Source organism: Larimichthys crocea, chromosome XXIII, assembly GCF_000972845.2.
Source record: "Larimichthys crocea isolate SSNF chromosome XXIII, L_crocea_2.0, whole genome shotgun sequence".
Lineage (NCBI taxonomy): Eukaryota > Metazoa > Chordata > Actinopteri > Sciaenidae > Larimichthys > Larimichthys crocea.
The window spans coordinates 18,771,283-18,790,301 of record NC_040033.1 but is presented as its reverse complement, the minus strand read 5'-3'; the positions used below and the strand labels follow the sequence as shown (position 1 = coordinate 18,790,301).

The following is a 19,019-nucleotide window of genomic DNA, read 5'->3' as shown; positions in this document are numbered from 1 at the left end:
GCCTCTTCCCCTCTGCTTCCCCTCGTTTGGCCCCCGTGCTCACCCCCTCTCCACTCCTGAGTTGCTCTAACAAGGTTGTTGGAAGAGGATAAGGCGTGTTAAATGAATAATTTACACAGAAGAGCGCTCCTTATTTATTTAATACGGCTGGATCTGACTGAGTGGGCAGCCCACATCCCCCCGACTGCCGAGACACTGGCTAAACGAGCTCTCGCTTGGCTTAATGGAGGGCCAAAGCGACAGGCATTTAGAGCGAGCAAGAGAGTTTGTAGAGTGTGTGTGTGTGAAGCAGGTCATGCAGAGCCGTGTTAGTGTGTCGCAGCTGAATGTATTTTGTCATCTCACCATGTTTACACTGTATAGACTGATCATTTGACAGAGCCTTCACTTATTTCATAATGCATCCAGGAGTTTATGGAATAATGTTCGTCTCTGATGAAATGGAATAGATCCTGCCGACGCCATCTTTATTGTGCTAATTTATGGAGATACACACATAAACATACGTAAGACATGCAGAAGTAAATATTCATATTTTTCATAGACCAATAAGTAACAATGTGCTCATTTCTTTTTGACTTTTAAGTCTGTATTTTCATATGTCACTTTTCATGTCAGCAGTTGTGACTACTGTCCGCCCCTCACCTTTCAGCCAATCACATCAGCCCTCAGCCTACCAGCTGGCTAAATCCATTTGGACAGAAAGATTCTTATTATTCAGAATATTTATTACCACCTTTTGGCTTTTCTAGAGTTGTGATTGTCTTTCTTTACTGTGCATTTCAGCTTCTAATATTTGATGTCTTTACAGTGGGAGTGTGGAGAGGGGAGGACAGGACCACATTCCGGGCACCACCCAGGAAGAGGAGGAGCGAGGGAGCAGCTGAGGAGGAAGGATCATCCAATAGGTAAACACATCAGTTGTTTTTAACAGAGAAGATAAGATGCACTTCTTCTGTTATGGAAGAACGTGTAACTTCATAAGTCATAGTCAGAAGTTTGAACACACCTCATTTTTTAAAACTATTTTCTATATTGTAGATTAACGCTGAATACACCAGAACTATGAAATAACACATATGTCATTATGTAGTAAATATATAATTCCACGCGTGTTATTTCATAGTTTCAAAAACCACTGAAGGTGGTAGCAAGTGGTGTTTTTTGTCTGGGGAAAAAAATGGCGAGAGTGTTTTCTGTCCTGATGTGGAATGCTCAGAGAGACAGAGGGAGTCAGACAGGTAAGACAAGTGAATGATTAAGATTCAGTCCTTGTATTAGAGGAGGGAAAATCAGACTGATCCTACCAATCAAAAATCCTCAACATCCTCTATCTGACATCTGGATTTGTCTCCTCCTCCTCTTCTTCTTCCTGTGGACAGAGTCAGCTCCACTCAGCAAGAGTGATACATCGCCACAGTTCCCCTGTGTGTGTGCGTGTGTGTGTGTGTCTATCCCAGGAGAATGAAATCCCACAGCTCACACTGACCTCATTATAAAAATAGCTCATCTATCCAGCCATCACATTTCCCCTCTCCTCCACAATCTCTTAGATATGTCGTGATCCTCTCTCCCACTTCCACTTTTCCCTCTCTGTCTCTTAACGTGAGATTAAAAGCTTATGCAAGTCCTTGTAACGGTGAGGCCCCGCACACCTGTCATCCGTCCGTAATCTGGGATCAGAAGATGTCTTTTAATCACGAAACATCTCTGAGTAACATTAAAGGCAGTGTTTACATGACCTGCGTGAACGTTGCCCCTCGCTATGGTAGCCGTTCCTCTCCTCCTCTCTTGTACCTGGTCCAGTGCCTCTGTTCACCTCCTCTGCCAGTGGAGTGAAATCTCCCCATTAGAGTGAACAGCACTCATGTCTGGTTAATTTAACAGCAGCATCAGTGATCATTACGGTCCAAGGCTGGCTTTGATCCTGCCAGACAGCGCTTCCTACGGTTTTAATAACCCAACAAAGACACCTTAGCAGATGCTCAATTTATGGACAGACAAAGACAGGCAAATATGAAGGAGCCACCAAATCTTCAGGAATGAGAACACCTTTTGAAATCTAAAAAAAAAGGAGCTCTTTTTTAAAGACTTAATTTAGGTGGAAGAAGCTGAATGAGCATTCACGCTGTTTCTCGGTAAAGTCCTGTTTTACATTCACAGTTAAACACACGGTCACCCCTGGGAGCTGTTTATACAAGCGCAGCACTGTTGGCCGCTGAGCCTCTCCGCTGGAGCATCTCAGGGTACCGACGATCTGCACGAATGATGATAATAATAATATCAATGATTAGAAATAAAAACTGTTTACACAAAAGTGTGTGTGTGGAATAATGTGACCCTGTTTTATACTTCTGGTGTGTTTATGATTTAGAACTAAATAGTGTAACTCACTCAAAAAGCAATGAAGAACCCTAACAGAACACATGTAAGTGCACATTCCGAGTACATTAGTTTTAATGAGAATGCTGCGGTTCTGCTGTTGATTTCACTATCACCATGATGAAAGATAAAATAATGGCTGCTTTTATAACTCTCCAAAGTTTTAAAATCTTATCTGAGCACTATGAATGGCTGCACAGTGTTTTCCGGAGTCTGAACAGCCTTTTAAACTTGTGGATCTGTGATTCCTAGATTGTATTTCATCTCTCACCGCTACCTGATGCAACATACACCCCAACAACACAACCCCATTATGTTGATTTCAGTCTAAACACCCACTAAGTCCTTTGGAGCAAGTTCAAGTTAAGTTTTAAAGTCATTTCATTAAAATTCAAGTCCATGATGTGACACACTCTTTAACATTTTTCTTTCAAAGCTGCTTTTTTGTAAAGCTGACACACAGGCTTTGTGAGGTTTAAAGATATAACTTTATACTTAAAGTAAGGATGCAATGATTATCTCTGAATTCACTGGGTCAAACTTGACTTTTGAATGTTTTTGCTTTTAAATCTGAAGTCACGTCTTTACACAGACACATTTCAAAGACAGCTTAAAGTGGTTAGAATCATTCAAAGGCATGTTTGACCACTGTGCATCATCTTCTGGCCCTAGCAGTGCACTCGGTTCTCCATCAGCATCTCAGCTTCTATCTATCAGCAACAATGTCAGCACTGCTTCTACATTTGTTGTCTTCCTTTTACTCCCTCATGAAACAGTGTGCAAACAAGCATCCAAAATGTCAGTCTGTAAGAAACATACACATCCTTTCTGTCCAGGTGCAGAGTCCTATAAGTCCTTGTGAAACAAGGACTGTAGAATACTCCCTTTAGAAACCAGGGTTAGGCACCAAGGTGATTTATGATAAAGAGCTGAGCTGGGCCTTGAAACATCTCACTATTCCTAAATGAGTCGAAGAAAATGTTTTTTTGTTTCAAGCCCAGCTTGGCTTTTCATCAGGTACAGAGGCACCATCTTGGTGCTTAACCCTGTGAACATTCTACAGTGCCCTTGTGAAACAAACAGTACATCCAAAACACCTCACATTGTAAAACTGTGGAAATAAAAGGAAGAGTAACGTACCAAAGCCTCGTAAAGATTCAGAGTCAAGCGCCAGGTTACAGATTAAGTTCTTGCAGTGGAAAAGATGCCAATGTTTGTGACTGCAGCTCTGTTGCGATGTCACATTAAACGTAGCTCCTGTAGAGATTTATTTTAAGAGGTGGTTGAAAAGATGATACGTTAAGATGCAAGAGATTTAAAGCCTGCTGCCTTTAGAGCTACACCATGTGTAAGCATACATCATCTCCCCTCTGTAGCGTTACCTTTTCACCTGCATATCCAGCAGCATATTCCCCCACAGAAAGGCCACCTTATGTTAAATAAGCACGAGTTGTCTGACGCTGACCTGCTTTCAGAAGCCCACTCTCACCTCAACAGGAGAACTGTTGGCATCATCTGCATATTCTTTTGATCTCACACCGGGTCTCTGGGAGCACGTCATTAAGGAAGTTTGCACGACGTCTCCCTCTTCCTCTCATCGTGGCTGAAGCTCCACCACGTGCCCCCTTTCTGTGCTAGTGCCCTTCACTCCATGGCAGCGCCTTCAAAGTCCTCTACCTCGCTACCGCCCTTCGCTTCAAAGCAGCCCTAAGTTGGGTTGAAAGCCAAAACCACTCTTGTCTGTCCTTCACCGCTAAGCTGACGTGTTTGTGTCTGTGTTGTGCTGTCCTTGGGGTGGGTTACCTCCACCCCCGCCCCCTCCATCTCATCTCTTCTCCTCCCCACCTTGCTGTTTATCTGTCTCTGGGCTCGTCACGTCCCTGAACTTGCTCTAATTAGCATCCCACACAACACTGTTTATTTACTCAGGTACCGACAGAAGGGGAGGGAGGTGAGAATGAAAGAGAGTCAGGAAAAAGGCAGAAAGAGACAGAGAAAGCCAGGAAGAGGAAGAGAGAGAGGGAGAGGGAGGGCTGGGAACAGGAAGAGAGGGAGAAATGATTCAGAGAATCAAAGAGCTATGAGCCTCTCTCTCATAGCGGATGCAGGGGGTAATGATAGTCAGAAAAAGAGGTGATGCAGAAAGTCGAGAAAGTGAGAGACTTTCCCGCCTCTCCACGCCTCCTCTCTGCCTTTTCCAGCGTTTCATCTGAGATGTAGAGTGCCTAAAATTAGCAAGCTGGCAGCTTCCTTCCTTCCTTCCAGGGCCCCCATTAAAGTTCTCCCATTGCGATGAGTGATCATTAAGGTGGGACCCGGAACGCAGGTGTCTTCTTAGTGTCCCAGTCGAGGTTGTCGTGGCATCACTTTTCCTTGGAAGGGCCAACTAAACATAAAAGCTTTGCAGTCCTTGAGTCCTTGTGTGTGTGTGTGAGTGTGTGTGAGTGAGAGAGAACAGGTTGTTTTCTACTTGTGAGTATCAGTGCGTTACAGCGTGCACTGCACGTCTGTCAGCAGGGCTGGAGGAGCAGATGAATAAATGAAGGACAAAGGGAGAGGACGGAGCTGGATTGAAATGGACCTGTTGTTTGTCTTTACAGGCGGATCAGAACATGTTCGTGTTCATCAGAGATTACCTCATTAAATCAACGTTATATACAGTATGTCAGATTGCTGTGTTTGTTGGATTGTCTTTTTTATATGAAGTCAAGGATAACTACCCACTGTACAGCAAACTGAGGCCTTTATGCATGCATTTTGCACCAGCCTATGCATTCAGCTGCACACCGCTGCAAACCTCCACGACTACATAATTGCGACCTTTTCGATTACATAATCAAATTGCAGAAAAAAACATTTGATTGTAAAATTATTAGTCTGTTTCAGGGAAAGAAAGCAGCACTATCACGACAAGCTGCCTCGTGATTCAGAGCCGCTGCACTGAGTAGTGCACTGCATTAGACAGGAGAGTCACTCAGCATCACTTTAAAATAAAATGGAGATCAAGCTGAAAGGAGCAAATAATTCAACAGCTCACAAACCCAGCTCTGCCACAGAGACAATGATCTGGAGTCCAAGAAGTCCCTGTTTAAAAAAAAAGTCTTTGGATTTCAGGTCGACGGTAAAATATTGATAATTATTGTTCATGTTTATCACTGAGCAGCTTTAAATGCCTGTTTTATATATATTTTATATATGTAACCTCATTATTTTATTTGTTTATTTTGTAATGTGTAGGTAAGAAGATTTTATTATGGACAAAGTGCAAAAATAGATGTTTGAATAACCTCTTGACATTTGAAGCACTGTGGACTACAGTCTGACCAAACTCTGTGCGTTTGGATGATTGACAGTTCTAATCAGTTGGTGGTCACACAGAGTATGTAAACATGGCCTCTCACACTCTGGAAGTCAGCTGGTTAAAACTTTCTCATGACTGTCGGTCTCATTATTCTGTCTGTGGGAAGGCCAAGTCACGCGCGATGCATGTAACTTACACTATTCACGTTTGTACTGTGCAATCCAGAACAGTTTGTTTTCCATTAAGTCAACTGTGTCCTCCTTTTAATCTGCTCCTCACTGGCAGACAAGGACATCTTTTCCTCTCCTCTTTTTATGTGTTTTTACTTCTGTAGCAGTTTTACCAGCGTGTCGTCACTTCCTGCCTCGTTCCTGTTGGCCACTTAGCAAAATGGACTTGCAGCAACTCCCTGACATCAGTGACCCTGCACATTTATGAAACAAAATATCTGACAGGGGCAGTGCTTTTTCACCGACTTGAATTCTGCAGAGTAGCATTTTAAATTGCCCATCCTCATGTGCTGTGACACTGAATGATGGCTCTCTGCTGTTTACAGCCCACCGTGACTGACTTTAGGGGATCGCAAAATCTGAACTGCACAAGGTTGTAATTGTGGGAATTCTAGGAATATTGGACCTTTTTAGTAATTGATGTTTGTCTTTCTGACAAACACACATCTGTTGTCAGCCCCCGTTCTCCCTCTTAGTCTTTTTTTTCCTCCATCTCCCTTCCATTTTTGCACCACTCTTTAGTGCTGTTTGACCTATTCACAAGGGTCCAAATGTCACGGCAAAGGGAAAGGTCAGGTAAAGGTTTAGTGTTGAGCAAAGTCTGGATGGCTAACACAGTGCTGGCTGCCTGAAGGGGGGCGGCTTGAACACACACCTCTATGCGCTCACGCGCACTCGGACACACTGCTGTCACCTCCGCTCTGCATCGAAGCCACTCAGCTCTGAGCCGGCAGCCATGTCATCATCTGCAAGCATGCAGAGTGTGTGTTTGTGTGTGTGCAGTCTGACGCACAGATGATTGAGGACGTTCCAGCTTCCCAACGATTACGCATGGCCTCGTTGGACATCGGGTCAAAAGGTCACTGGTCGTCAGGGGTTTACGGCATCCTGCCTTCAAAAGGCTGCGCTTCAGTTTTTGTGTAGGGTCCAGCTCATCTGTAGGGACCACCAAATTCTGAAATCCTCACCTCCACGAAGGGCCTTAACGTGGAATATTTCTATCAGAAAAGATACAAATGAAAGTGATGAGTGAGTTTTCTTACTTCTAAGATGTAACTCCTACTACTACTACTTCTACTGAAAGCAAAACGTCCAGAGTCTCGTCTCAGCGTATTCTCTAAGAGGAACGGCAGGTTAGCAGCAGGATTTCTGTATCGATTCATCTACATCCGCATGCAGGCAGAGCAGCGGGATCCTAATTGGAATGGATTTCTCCCCTGCATTGATTTGCTCAGGTGACAGTGGATGACATACGGTGGTGCGTTTGCACGCATGCCATGAATACCATATGTTGCTGCAATGTTCTCTACCGCAACACCTTTCACTGTGTGCTGTCCGGTGAAAAAAGGTAAGAGGAGCAGCTGGACACACACACACCAGATACATACTGGTGTGTGTGTGTGTGTGTGTGTGTGTGTGTGTGTGTGTGTGTGTGTGTGTGTGTGTGTGTGTGTGTGTACAGGTTTCTACAGTGCATACTTTCTCTCCCACTCCTTGGCCCCCTCATTCAGTGGAGCTCTGAGATGAAACAAGGACCTCTGCAAACACTGATTTCATTTTCTCCATGACCGCGTTCGCTCCAAACCCTAGCTCACCTGCACACACACACACACACACATAAACCTACACACGTACACCTTAGCCTGGAGAGCAAAGATGAGCAGTTAGCATGCATGCAGGAAGAAGCAGTCGAGCACAGATAACACTAAAGTTCACTCATGAGGAAAAACAAATGGAATGATCTAATGTCCTCTTGAACTGCAAGATTCACTGTGTGTGTGTGAGTGTTTGTGTGTTTTAATGCTGGCCTGCAAAACATGAGAGAAAAATGTACATTTTTGTTTAAGTACCTCTCTCAGGTTCACTTGTCCCACATGGTGTGTGTGTGTGTGTGTGTGTGTGTGTGTGTGTTTAAGAGAGAGAGAGGAGGTTCGTGAAAGATGGCCGCTGGACATGGCTTCTCACAGCCGGCTGGCCCCGACCCCCCGTGATCTGCCCTCTTATCTAGCCCAGATCCTGGCCTTTCATCTGGGCTAAAACCTGGGGGAGCTTGGCCTCTGCTGGGTTTTTATCCTCCCTCCCTCCCACACACACACACACTTCATTCCAGACCCCCTCCATCTCCAGGCTCTATCTTTGAGTCCCAGATGAGCATTGCTCTCACCTACAAGGGAGATAAGAAAGCTCACAGTCCTCTGCTCCCAGCTCTGCTTTCCTCAAAACACTTCAGACTTGATTTTTAAGACTCTTGACAAGAGAAAACAAACCTTCGTGTAACTTTTGTATACTGTCAACATTGACATGTTCACATGTTCATGTTTTTTAATAGTTTAACTTTTCATAAAATCAGGCCAGCTTGTTTAATGTTTGGATCCTAGCCTCAATCTGCACACATTGGGAGCAAAATGCTGGACTCTGCAGTTTCATCAGTAGCCAGCCAAAAATGACAAAACAGAATCAGAGAATGCATCAGGGATGCTACCAAAACACAGCACTCTCCATGTTTTGACATTTCACAGAGCAGTGCTTTCACCTCTTACTAAATTTCATTACTGCCTAACAATAGGCAGGTTGTTTTGGCTGGTTAGCCAATCGGTCTTGGCTGGGGCCACCATCTCCATGTGACCCAGGTCCAGGTTTGAGGATGTGAGCTAAAGTTTGTGTGTAGCTTGTGCAGTTCACATCATACCATGTCATTCCAGGTGGAAGCCCGGCCCCGTCCCCACACTGCCCTCCTGCTCAACCCTGACCTGTTTTCTGCATAAACAGCAGATCCTCACCTCTCACCCCTTTAGCTTTACCTGATAATCTGTCTCTGTGGATCACCCCCACCCCTTTTTTTCCCCTCTTCTCCTTCTTTCACATTCTCTCCTGAAACCAGGTTTTTGCATCACCCTAGCCCTGACCTCTGACCCCAGTCAGATTAGAGTGGCCGGCGTTTCAAATCCAGCTGCAGATTGAGTAGCATCTGTGACCTCTCTGAACATTTCTCCCCTTGCCCTGCTGTGTAATGCCCCTCTAAAATAAAGACGAGGCAGGTCAGATCTCACCAACAATTAGTTAGACGTAGGTTAGACGTGAAGTTGAGGACAATTTCAGGCACTGAGACAATATGTGGGTTAATGGGCTAATGCAAGTGTTTCTCAGACATGTAAGCTGCTTTTGTACAGGTGATTTGCAGTGTCTTTAGAAAGTATTCAGACCCCTGCAAAATCTTTAGTTTTCCTCCTTTTTTGTCTCTCATTTAGGGGACTTTAGGACACACTGCTTATAGTTTCACCTCTGCTCACCTCTCAGTCAGTATTATCATGACCCAGCTACATATCCAAAGAATGAAACAGGTCAGAAACTTTGGCATTCATGGCTCAAACTGCCTCGGTCAATTGTAAGAATGTGTATTATAGATATGTTAGGACCTCAAAAAAAAAGTAATTGCTTTCATCATTTATGAATCATTGATGGGATGATTGAGGAAATGTGTTTGTGCTTACTTTCTGTGATTCTGTGATTACATTCATCGTGTATACTATGGCTGTTTGAAAGACACTATGTAGACATTGGATATTTACACACACACTGGATATTGGCAGTCTTATTTGTGATTTTGATTTAATAGACTAAATGTAGTTTGTGCTCATTAGTCTACACACAATACCTTATAAGTACAAATGAAAACATGTTTGTAGAAAAGTTTGTAACCAGGATAAGCAGTTATGGAAAATGGATGGTGAAATCTCTCTTCATCAAAAATGGCACTCTAAATTGAGTTAGGTGTACCTTGTTTTCTTTTATTATCTGCTTTGTACTGTAGGACTTGATTAAAGGCAAATTCAATTGATCGAACATAATTTGGTAAGGCACACATTGTGACCCACAAATCACAGTGTTTGTTGGACCAAAAACCAAGTCATGAAGTCCAGGGAGCTCTCTGTAGGCCTCTGCAATCAAATTGTGTTGAAGCATTTATCTTGGCATGGGTGTCAAACCAATTTTATTTTTAAATGTTCCTTGGAGCACATAAGTGTGGAGCTACCAAGACTGTTCCTTGAGTCCTGAAAAGAGAGCTGGCTGGTCAGCCAAACTCCCTGTAATCAGGGAAAAGGGCTTTGGTCACAAAGATGATCAAAACCAACTCTGGCCATTTAAACAGTGTTTTAGAAGTCTGCTACAAAGACAGAGAGCACACTTGTTTTTAAACAGCAAATGATGACAAAGGGACAAAAGTTCCTTTCAGTCACAAGTTTCATGGCATTTTGAAACACCACATAAGTGGTCCAGATTAAAGATGAAAATGAACAATTTGTCTTGAACAAGCACTACCTCTAGCAAAAAACAGATACTGCTCTTCAGTATACCTGCAATGAAGTGATGGTAGTGGCAACATCATGCTATCAAGGTGCAAGCAACAAGTGAAACTCTGTAAACCTTCCAAAGCCTTTAAATGGCTGTCATTTGCGAGGCTTTGATGAATACAGAAAATGGCATAAACATCTTGTGTTTTCTTAACTTTGTGAAAATTATAATTTTGTAGCCACAGCAGCTGTTAAACAACACTGTCCCTATATTAAAAATGGGTTTAAAAAAAACAGAATAATCTGGTGGGAATTCATACAGACTGTCTTGATCTACTTATAGCTTTGTTTTGTCTCTGCCTTTGACCACAGTTTGCTGTTTGGGAGAACAGCTGAGTCTTTCTCATCATGATCACATGCAGCTTTACAGGTTTGGCTCTTAAACGTCTGTATCTCTTTGGCTTTTTTTCCAGACAGTTTTTCTTTTACTGTGCTTGAATGCCACAAGAACCACCTTAGGAGAATGGAGAATGGTGATGACAGGGCAAGTTGACAGTCACTGGTACGCCAACAACTGAACAACCCCTTCCCTGTCTCTCTGTCCTCTGTGGATGAACTGCAGGAGAGAGTTGTTAACTTGATGAATATGGAGATTGAAGTGGACACTGGGAGAAATGTCCTGAAATGCGAAGCAAAGTATTAAAGGAGAGGACTACTGTAGGGAGGAATGATAAAGACAGGAGCACAGAAATGCATCATCTTGAGTAGTCGTGCCCTGAGGCTGACACTCACCTGTTGGATCAGCGTACTTCCTGTAGTTAAGCTCAAAGATTGTGTGTGTTAAACTGGTTGTTTCAGGGCCTCTGGAGATCAGTTCAAAAGCTGTACTACAGGGAAGCAGCTGTTGTAAGATCAGTTATAGATACAGTTGATCTTAGCAGGTTTTCTTAATGTTGTCCAACTCTCTTGTGAACTGTGAAAACAGCATTTTATGGTAAATGAACATAATGTCATTGCCATGGTTATGAAGATGTTTGAAGACATCAACATAAGACACTCCTGGCCTGTTTTGGACCATCCTGTTGATGTGCAGTGTTGGGGATTAACCCGTATCTTCGTAAGATCTTCTTACAGTTGCTGAAGTAGCGACAATATCACTTTGTCTACCTTTTTGGTTCAGATTTAAATATAGCAGCTACTATTGTATCACAGAGTTTCCCCTGATCCTTGACTCTAGTTCCAGGAGCAGATCAATGTTTTTGGTTATCAAGTAAAATATCTCAACAGCTACTGGACGGATTGGCAAAAAATTTGATCCCTACATTCATTGGTTCTTGGACACTATTTGCCAGTTGAAATTTGGTTCTACTTTTGATAGTACAATTATCAGGTCAAGATTTGAATGAATACTTTGTTTGATGGCTGAATACTTGCAAAACCAATGGTGTTCCAAACAGCTTCAGTTGTACTTTGTGTTTAGTGCTAATGTGTGAATGTTGCTAACATGCTAAAGTAAGATGGTTAATTTTACATTGTCATTGTGAGCATGTTAGCACATTTCACTTCAAGCACTGCTGTACCAAAGGTTGCATTCAATCCAACTTGAGCCAACATTTAAAAAAAACAGTCTGGAGGGGCAACATGGGCTCTGCTCAATTTTTGCTGCAAGGCAATGTCATCTGGCAAGGCACTGCATTGGCCAATCAAGTACATGCAATGGTAGATTCCTTGTAGATGACTTTATAACATCAATTAAGTATTTCTACTGTTCATGCCATGATTGCGATAAAGTAGTTGCCACTGCCATAACTTTCCAGAGTTGTTAAATCCTGTCTGAGTTTTATAAAGTGTTTGACATATTTGCCGTCTGATAAGCAATTGATCCATGTTTCAGTGAAGCAACAAAATGGATTATCAAGGAAAGGTCTCACAGTAGATTTCACTATCAAGTGTATTAAAAGTTTAAAGTTCAAACATGTCCCCTACAATGAACGTGCAGTTCTGATGCTATTCCTACTTTTCCAGGTGGATTGAGACAAACAGACAGATAGTAAAGCTGAGCTTGTTTTTGTGTCGAGTTACTTGGTGTCAGGTGATGTCTGCTGAATCATCTGTGACAAAAGGATTACAGGCCTCCTGGCTGCTTCTCCAGCTGTTGATACACACCTTCTTTTTTTCTCTCCCAAATGTCCAACTGTAAACTTTCACATGCTTGAATTAATTGCCAAGTGTTGCCTCTATCCCATTCTCCCACTTTCTACAGCCACATAAAATGCCCAGAGGAACACACATCCCACGGTTTTATTCCACTCTGTGTTCAGCCAAAGTCACAGTCAAACTGGAGTCAACTATCCACACAGAGAAGGAATATCTCCAGTTTTATGGAGTCGTAATGCGGTAGGGGTACTGTATAAATAATCTCTCCGCACAGAAACACTTCCAGCTGTTAAACAATATGCCCTTTGCAGTTTTTCTTCTCCACTCTTTCTTTTTGAATGTATAAATCTTCTTGCCCAGACTCCTTTGAAAATGAATACTCAGGGCTTTTTTTTGTATTGAGAAATTATGTTGTTGAATATTTGCCTTTTGCGACACCAGATTGTTGCACTTTATGCTGATTAGTATTACAGAGTGGAGTTGGACCACTGCCTGTATCAAACACTGCTATTGAAAGTCAGGTCATAATGTGAAATTCAAACCTCAGAGTCTGTTTACAATTAGCCCCTTTGAAGCATTCCACTGTAATCTCTCCCTCCTTTTGATATAAAGATACAGTATTGATATAAATGAAGGGAATTTTGCCTTTGTTTTTAAAGCCATACCTGTGGCTTTTGATTGATGGATGGAAACTCTATGGTAGATTTAGATAATATAGACTTGTTTTAAAACCTCACTCTGAGGTTATAGTTTCCCTGTAGACTTCAGCAGTATTTTGTATCAACACAGTCAGAATGGCGATCCAGAGTGGAAAAGCCTAATCCCCATTGGGCAACTATGAAACGTTGTTTGTGAACAAGGGATGATAAGGTAAATCCAGGGGGCATCCTCATTGCCTTTGGCCAGGTTGCAGTGCTGGTCAGTGGAGGGGGAGATGAGAGAGGAGCCCCTCTTCATCTGGTAAAGATCCCGCCGTTGGGCAGCTTTCACGCTTCACCGGCTGATCCTTCCAGGAAGTGTGGGGGGTTATAAGGAACCCCCCACAGAGCCCCTGCATGTACCATGGCTGCATGCTGAGCCCAAATCAAAGGGGGCAGTCTGTCTTTAGCCTGGGGGAGAGTGAGTCTACTGTTTGTGACCACAGAGACATGGGTAATAGGACAGCTTGTCACACTTGTACAGATGCCTGTATTTTTGACAGCGTATGTTTGCTCCTGTCCAGCTTGGGTTGCACAGTAATGACACCATAAAAACCCAGGCCTTGTGTATTGAGGTCACATTTATACTTATGATCTTGGCAGCCTTCAGATAAGACCACAAGAAGTCATGTACCAATATCAATTCCTATTAAGTAGTTCTGTGTTGGATCAATCAGTTTTAAGACTGCAATCCTACAGTGTTGCAATGTTGGCAGTTATTATTGATGTGGAAAATTAGTGCTAAAATGGCAAGGAAAGTCTCAGTAACTAATAAAACAGTTTCTTTTGTTATTGTGTTTCAGTTGGTAATAGTGAGTCCAGCCCTTCAGATGAAGAGCCTTCAGTTCCGGAGCATCGCCCCTAAGGCCCCAGCCGTGGTGCCCTCCCCCTCCCCTGCGGTCCTGTCCCGCCAGCCTCCCTCTGCCCTCCCTGAAGCTACCACCGCCTCCAGCCCCAAGTCCATCATTGTACCCACCCAAAACTATGCATTGATGCAAATAGCTGGTCAGGATGGCACTTTCTCTCTGGTGGCACTGCCCCCTTCTGTTTCCTCTCAGACACCACAGCAACAACAGCAACAAACCCAGTCAATTCAAAAGAACCTCAAGTTGCCCATTCCCAGATACCAGCCAGTTAGAAGCAAGGGGACCACAGATAAGGTCAAATCACCACCACCAGCTGCCGCCAGGGTGAAAACAGCCTCCAAGGTTACTGTGACGACACAGTCCAAGTCAGTGATGTGTGGGCCATCAATGCCAATGAAGACCAAGCACACAAAGGAAACCATAGTCCCCAAAGAGGAACCCTCAGAGCAGGTAATTATGATTGACCCAGCCTCCTCTGACATCTCTGTCACTGCTCTACTCCCAGATAACGCTGTCTTGTACCAGGGTTCTCAGTTAGAGCGAGCACCAGATGGCTCTGAACAACCTGCTACAACTGGCCTCATTCAGAATCTCCAGTACCCCCATCCTGCCGTCAAAAGCTCCCCAGGCAAATCTCTGGAGGAAAATCAGACTACAGTGAGGCTGTGCCAGTCTAAGCCCACTGCAGCCCAGCCCCAGAGCAGTATCACTGTCCTGTCCCCAGCCATATTCAGCAAAGCAGTCCAGATTATCCCCTCCCCACCTAAGGGTAAACTGCCCATCCTGCCCTACTCTAAAATGAAGAGCACCTTCATCCCAGCTGCCAACCTCGGCAGTTTGTCCCCAGAAAAGAAGGGTTTCTCTCGCCCGACAGGACTAACCAGCCCTTTAGATCCTACATCCAAGACCCTAGAGACAGCTGAAATCTTGGGTCACAACCAGATGCCAAACTCCACTCTGCAGCCACAGGCCAAGACCACACTCATGCCTGTGTTGGGAACTCTCCAGAAACCACCTGGCAAGAAAAGGGGGAGAAAGAGAAAAACAATGGAAGACATCTTGGCATTTGAGGCCAGAAAGAAGAGGTCCTTGTCTTTCTTCCGTAGAAGAGTCCCAGAGAAACCGCCAGTAGTCGTTCCAGGCTCCAAACAAAAGGAAGTTGATATTTCAAAAAAGTACCGCAGCATCCGACCCAAGCCCATGTTGGTTATGGAGACAGTTCCCCAACTGGTTAGTTTGCCTGCCATCACCCCAGATGGCCAAGAACAAGAGCTCGTACTTGGTCATCAGCTCCCCACCACTACCACAACCAAGCCTCTGGACTCTCCTCCACAACCAGCTCCAGTAACCCTCCACCTGAGAGGTGCCTCCCATTCAAGAGTGTTCATAGGCAGTCGTCCGCTCCACCGTTGCCCCACTTGCAGCCGCTGTTTCCAGTTCAAGCATCACCTCCAGAGCCACATGAACAGTCACACCAACAGTCGGCCGTACGTCTGCCCAGTCTGCCGCAAAGCATATGCTCACTCTGGCAGCCTGAGCACCCACATGAAGCTTCACCACTCAGAGGTACGCCCACGTCGTGCTCTAGGCTGCGAGTTCTGCGAGAAGGCCTTCGGATATGTGGGGGTATACTTCAGTCATCTGAGAGAGGTCCACAAAGTGGTGTTGACCGTGGAGCCCTCAATCACCCATCATGAGGATGACGTGTCAGTCGAGGGGTGAGATGAACACGTGCACCTACTTTATTGTGACCATAACTTTGTAGCAGGTTTTAGTGGCTTAAGATAATGATCAATTGCCTGACTAGGCAACTTTTTCCAAACATTTATAACAAAGTTATCAATAAGCATTATTAATTTTTCTCTCAACAGGGCCAACTCCCCAGAGACTTCAGATGAGCAGGATCGTGAAGACCCCGTGGAGCTGCAGATTAAATGCGGCCGCTGCCAGGCCATCACTCCCACCTTTGCCGACATGAAGATGCATTTGCTGTATGTACATGGCGAGGAGGTCCAGGTCCAACTTCATGACTGCCAAACGTCGCGGGGTGGCCGTGAGGCTGAGAACGAGCTGGTAAAACACGCTGCCCACTACTGGCGTCAACTCAACGAGAAGCGTAACCTGGTCAAGTGCGGCAGCTGCGATGAGGAGTTCTTCTCCTTCTCCAAGCTTAAGAAGCACATCATGTCCCACCATCGTGGAAGGGAGGGGGAGGACAGTGGGACCCTCTCTTCCCCAGATAGCGGCGGAGGCCTTGGGGTCCTGGCAGCAGGTGCTGCCTTTAACTGTGTGCTTTGCAGCGAGGTGTTGGACAGTAAAGAGGGGGTTATGGAGCACTGGAGGAGTCGCCACCACTGTGAGCAGCCCAGCCTGCTGTGGGACGCTCTGAGCTCATACTCTGGCCAGGAAGAGGGTGAGGCAGACGGGGATCTGGACACTCCTGCTCCAAGCCCACACTATCCAGCCTAGCTTTTGGATGGGCATGGTGCCCTTACTGGCACTCGTCATCATACACACTCAGTTCTAACAATCAGCAGCACAGGGATGGAGAGTCTCTCTTATGTCTTTTAGCACTAGTTTCATCTTTCACCAGTTTGACAACATCCAGAAGAGAGAAAAAAAAAGAAAAAGGATGTCAAGCCAGTGGTGAAAATTGATCTTTGTGTTACAGTTCATAAGGGATATTCTTTCTTGGTCAGAGAATCCAATTTTTGTAGACAATACTATTTTTTCTTTTTGTTATTTTAATTGCACTGTTCTTTTTGGATTCATTTTTGTTTTGAGGTTTGTATTTAATATCCTGTTGGATTCTTTTTTTTTTCTACTGCTTATTTAAATGTTATTAAAAGGGTAATCTATAACCTAGCTGACACAGTAAAACTGTTAAAAGGTAATTTCACCCCTAGATACCCAGATACTTACCTCTTGTGATATTTGCAGCTCATTTGGTTTTATGTGTTCAGTTTTTGAGATATCTGCGCTGAGATTTCTGCCACCGCCTCAATGAAAAATTCACATTTAAAAAATTCAACAACAATAAGTAACGAGAACATTTTTAGCTGAAGACATTTCAGTTTATGATGCTGATTTTTAAATATTGTTCCGTTCACCTCTATTTTATGATGTTGGAGGCAGAAATTTCAAAGATGACATCTTGACTGAAACCACAAAATCTGTATGGCTAACTACCGCTACGGGGAAGTGATAAAATGTGTTTGTTTTGTTTTTGTTTTATTTGGGTGGACTAACCCATTCAAATAGTGAGAAATGTAAATCTCATAACAAGGGCACACTGTCTACTATCACACTGGCTGACAATTTATCCATTGGTCTCGGATTATTACAGGTTAAAAGAAACCAGTTTGTGTACACAAATCTGTGATGTAATATTGTTCCTGCAGCGGAAAATCAATATTTTCAGTCATGACTTGAACTTTCAGTCTGATTAAGGGCAGTATTGGGGTCCTCTGTCAAGCTGGATCCTTGAAGGAACACTTTCCTAACCAGCACCCAAGTGACATCCTTGTGGCCTTTTGAAAAAAAAAATAAAAAAAATTCGGTGTTCATGCGTTATGTGGCTTATCGTCAGTGTGGTCCTCTGTAGGCCAGGTTCTATCTCCTTGACTTGTTGAATAATGCCTATATGTGTATTCTGTGATATGCCAAGGGTCTTTTCACACTAGTGATTGTAGAAGTGAGTTTTGCATTAAAGCGTTTTAACCACTGACAGAATACCTTTCGTTGACTTAGTAAATACGCAAAGGAAACCATCAAATTGCCTACCTGTTGTTGCCAGCTCATGTACGCCGCACCTGTGGAATTGTTTGCACCCAGACTCTATTCTTGGAGTTAATATAAACTGTTGTCAAGTCCAGAAAAATATGCTATTTTATACTCTAGATTAATACAGAGGTCTTTTTAGTATATTTATGCTCGTTGGTCCTTAAAGAACCAGCACTGAGACATTTGTTATGTTTGCTTCTTCTAATTTGGGGGATGCTTAATGTCTTGTTTCTTGATTGGGAGGCCATTACTACATGGCAAGTAGCTCTGCTAACATTTGTCTGTGTTTATCTTTATCTTTGATATGAAGAAAAAAAAAAACATCACAGGGTCAAGTGAATGTACCTGAATGTTTTAAAAACCCTACCAAATGTATATGTATACTATATAGACTAATTCTATAGATAGAATATATAGATATATCAAGAAAAAATATATATATTTACATAGAGTAACTAGTGATTCAGCTGCTTTGTTCTGTCACAGTGGAGGAAGGAACGAAGAGATACATTTATCATTGCCAAAACTGGCAACAAAAGCCATGTGGAGCTGTCCTTACGTTTCTGACACATAACGCAGGAGTTTGAATGAAGGGCAAAGCACTGATGTGTACATGTCGCACTGGGTAAACTACGGTATACTGTACTACTGTTCATTGAATGCCACGTTTGGGTGTTCATCAGTGAACTGTCCTTTGTTTTCAAGCCCTGAACACAAACCAGGAAGTGACAGAATTAAGGCTCAGACTCTTTCCTCAGTTACAGTAGATGAAACAAACGTACATGACTGTCAGCACAAGTCAGAAAGTGAAAGAATCTCACATTTGGTGATATAATGTGTTTGGTTCACTGTGTCCAAAAGAAAAAAAAAAAAAGACTGAAAGTGTTTGTGCTTGTGACTGTTTGTGTACCTGAAGAACCTGATGTTGATGAATAAAGATATGCTTTGTTGAGGACTTTGAATGCTGTTTTTTCTTACAACAGGCATATTTGAATCTTACATCTAAAGTTGTTAGTGTTATGGGGCCAGGAACGGTGGAGGTTCAGAACAGTGACACTTACCTTTCATTACCACTTATCTTTCACTATGGCTGCTGTTTTCACTGAACATCAAACACAGTGGTCTTGTGCTTCCCCTGGGTAAAATGAACACGATTTTTAAGCTTGCTAACTGTGCTTACAAGCCCTGTGAAAGATAGTGGGTGAAGTTACTTGATCCTGATGTGTCAGATTGTATTTGAAATCTGTCTCAGGTCTGGATCCAGACCAGAGTCTGCATATGGAGTATCTGGACCTGTAAAGAGAGAAACT

At 43.5% G+C, this 19,019-nt stretch overlaps 1 protein-coding gene across 2 annotated transcripts in view; it reads left to right on the top strand.

The window, feature by feature from the left end:
* The window catches only part of znf438 (zinc finger protein 438), a 46,043-nt gene extending 27,379 nt beyond the window's left edge, over nucleotides 1–18,664 (top strand). For both annotated transcript variants that reach the window (XM_010740121.3, XM_027274192.1), the window contains 3 exons: nucleotides 812–908; nucleotides 13,864–15,644; nucleotides 15,798–18,664. In XM_010740121.3, coding sequence (XP_010738423.2) covers nucleotides 13,891–15,644; nucleotides 15,798–16,395 — 2,352 coding nt within the window. In that variant the 5' untranslated portion in view covers nucleotides 812–908; nucleotides 13,864–13,890 and the 3' untranslated portion in view covers nucleotides 16,396–18,664. The remainder of the gene's footprint in view (nucleotides 1–811; nucleotides 909–13,863; nucleotides 15,645–15,797) is intronic.
* Nucleotides 18,665–19,019: the final 355 nt, after the last annotated feature.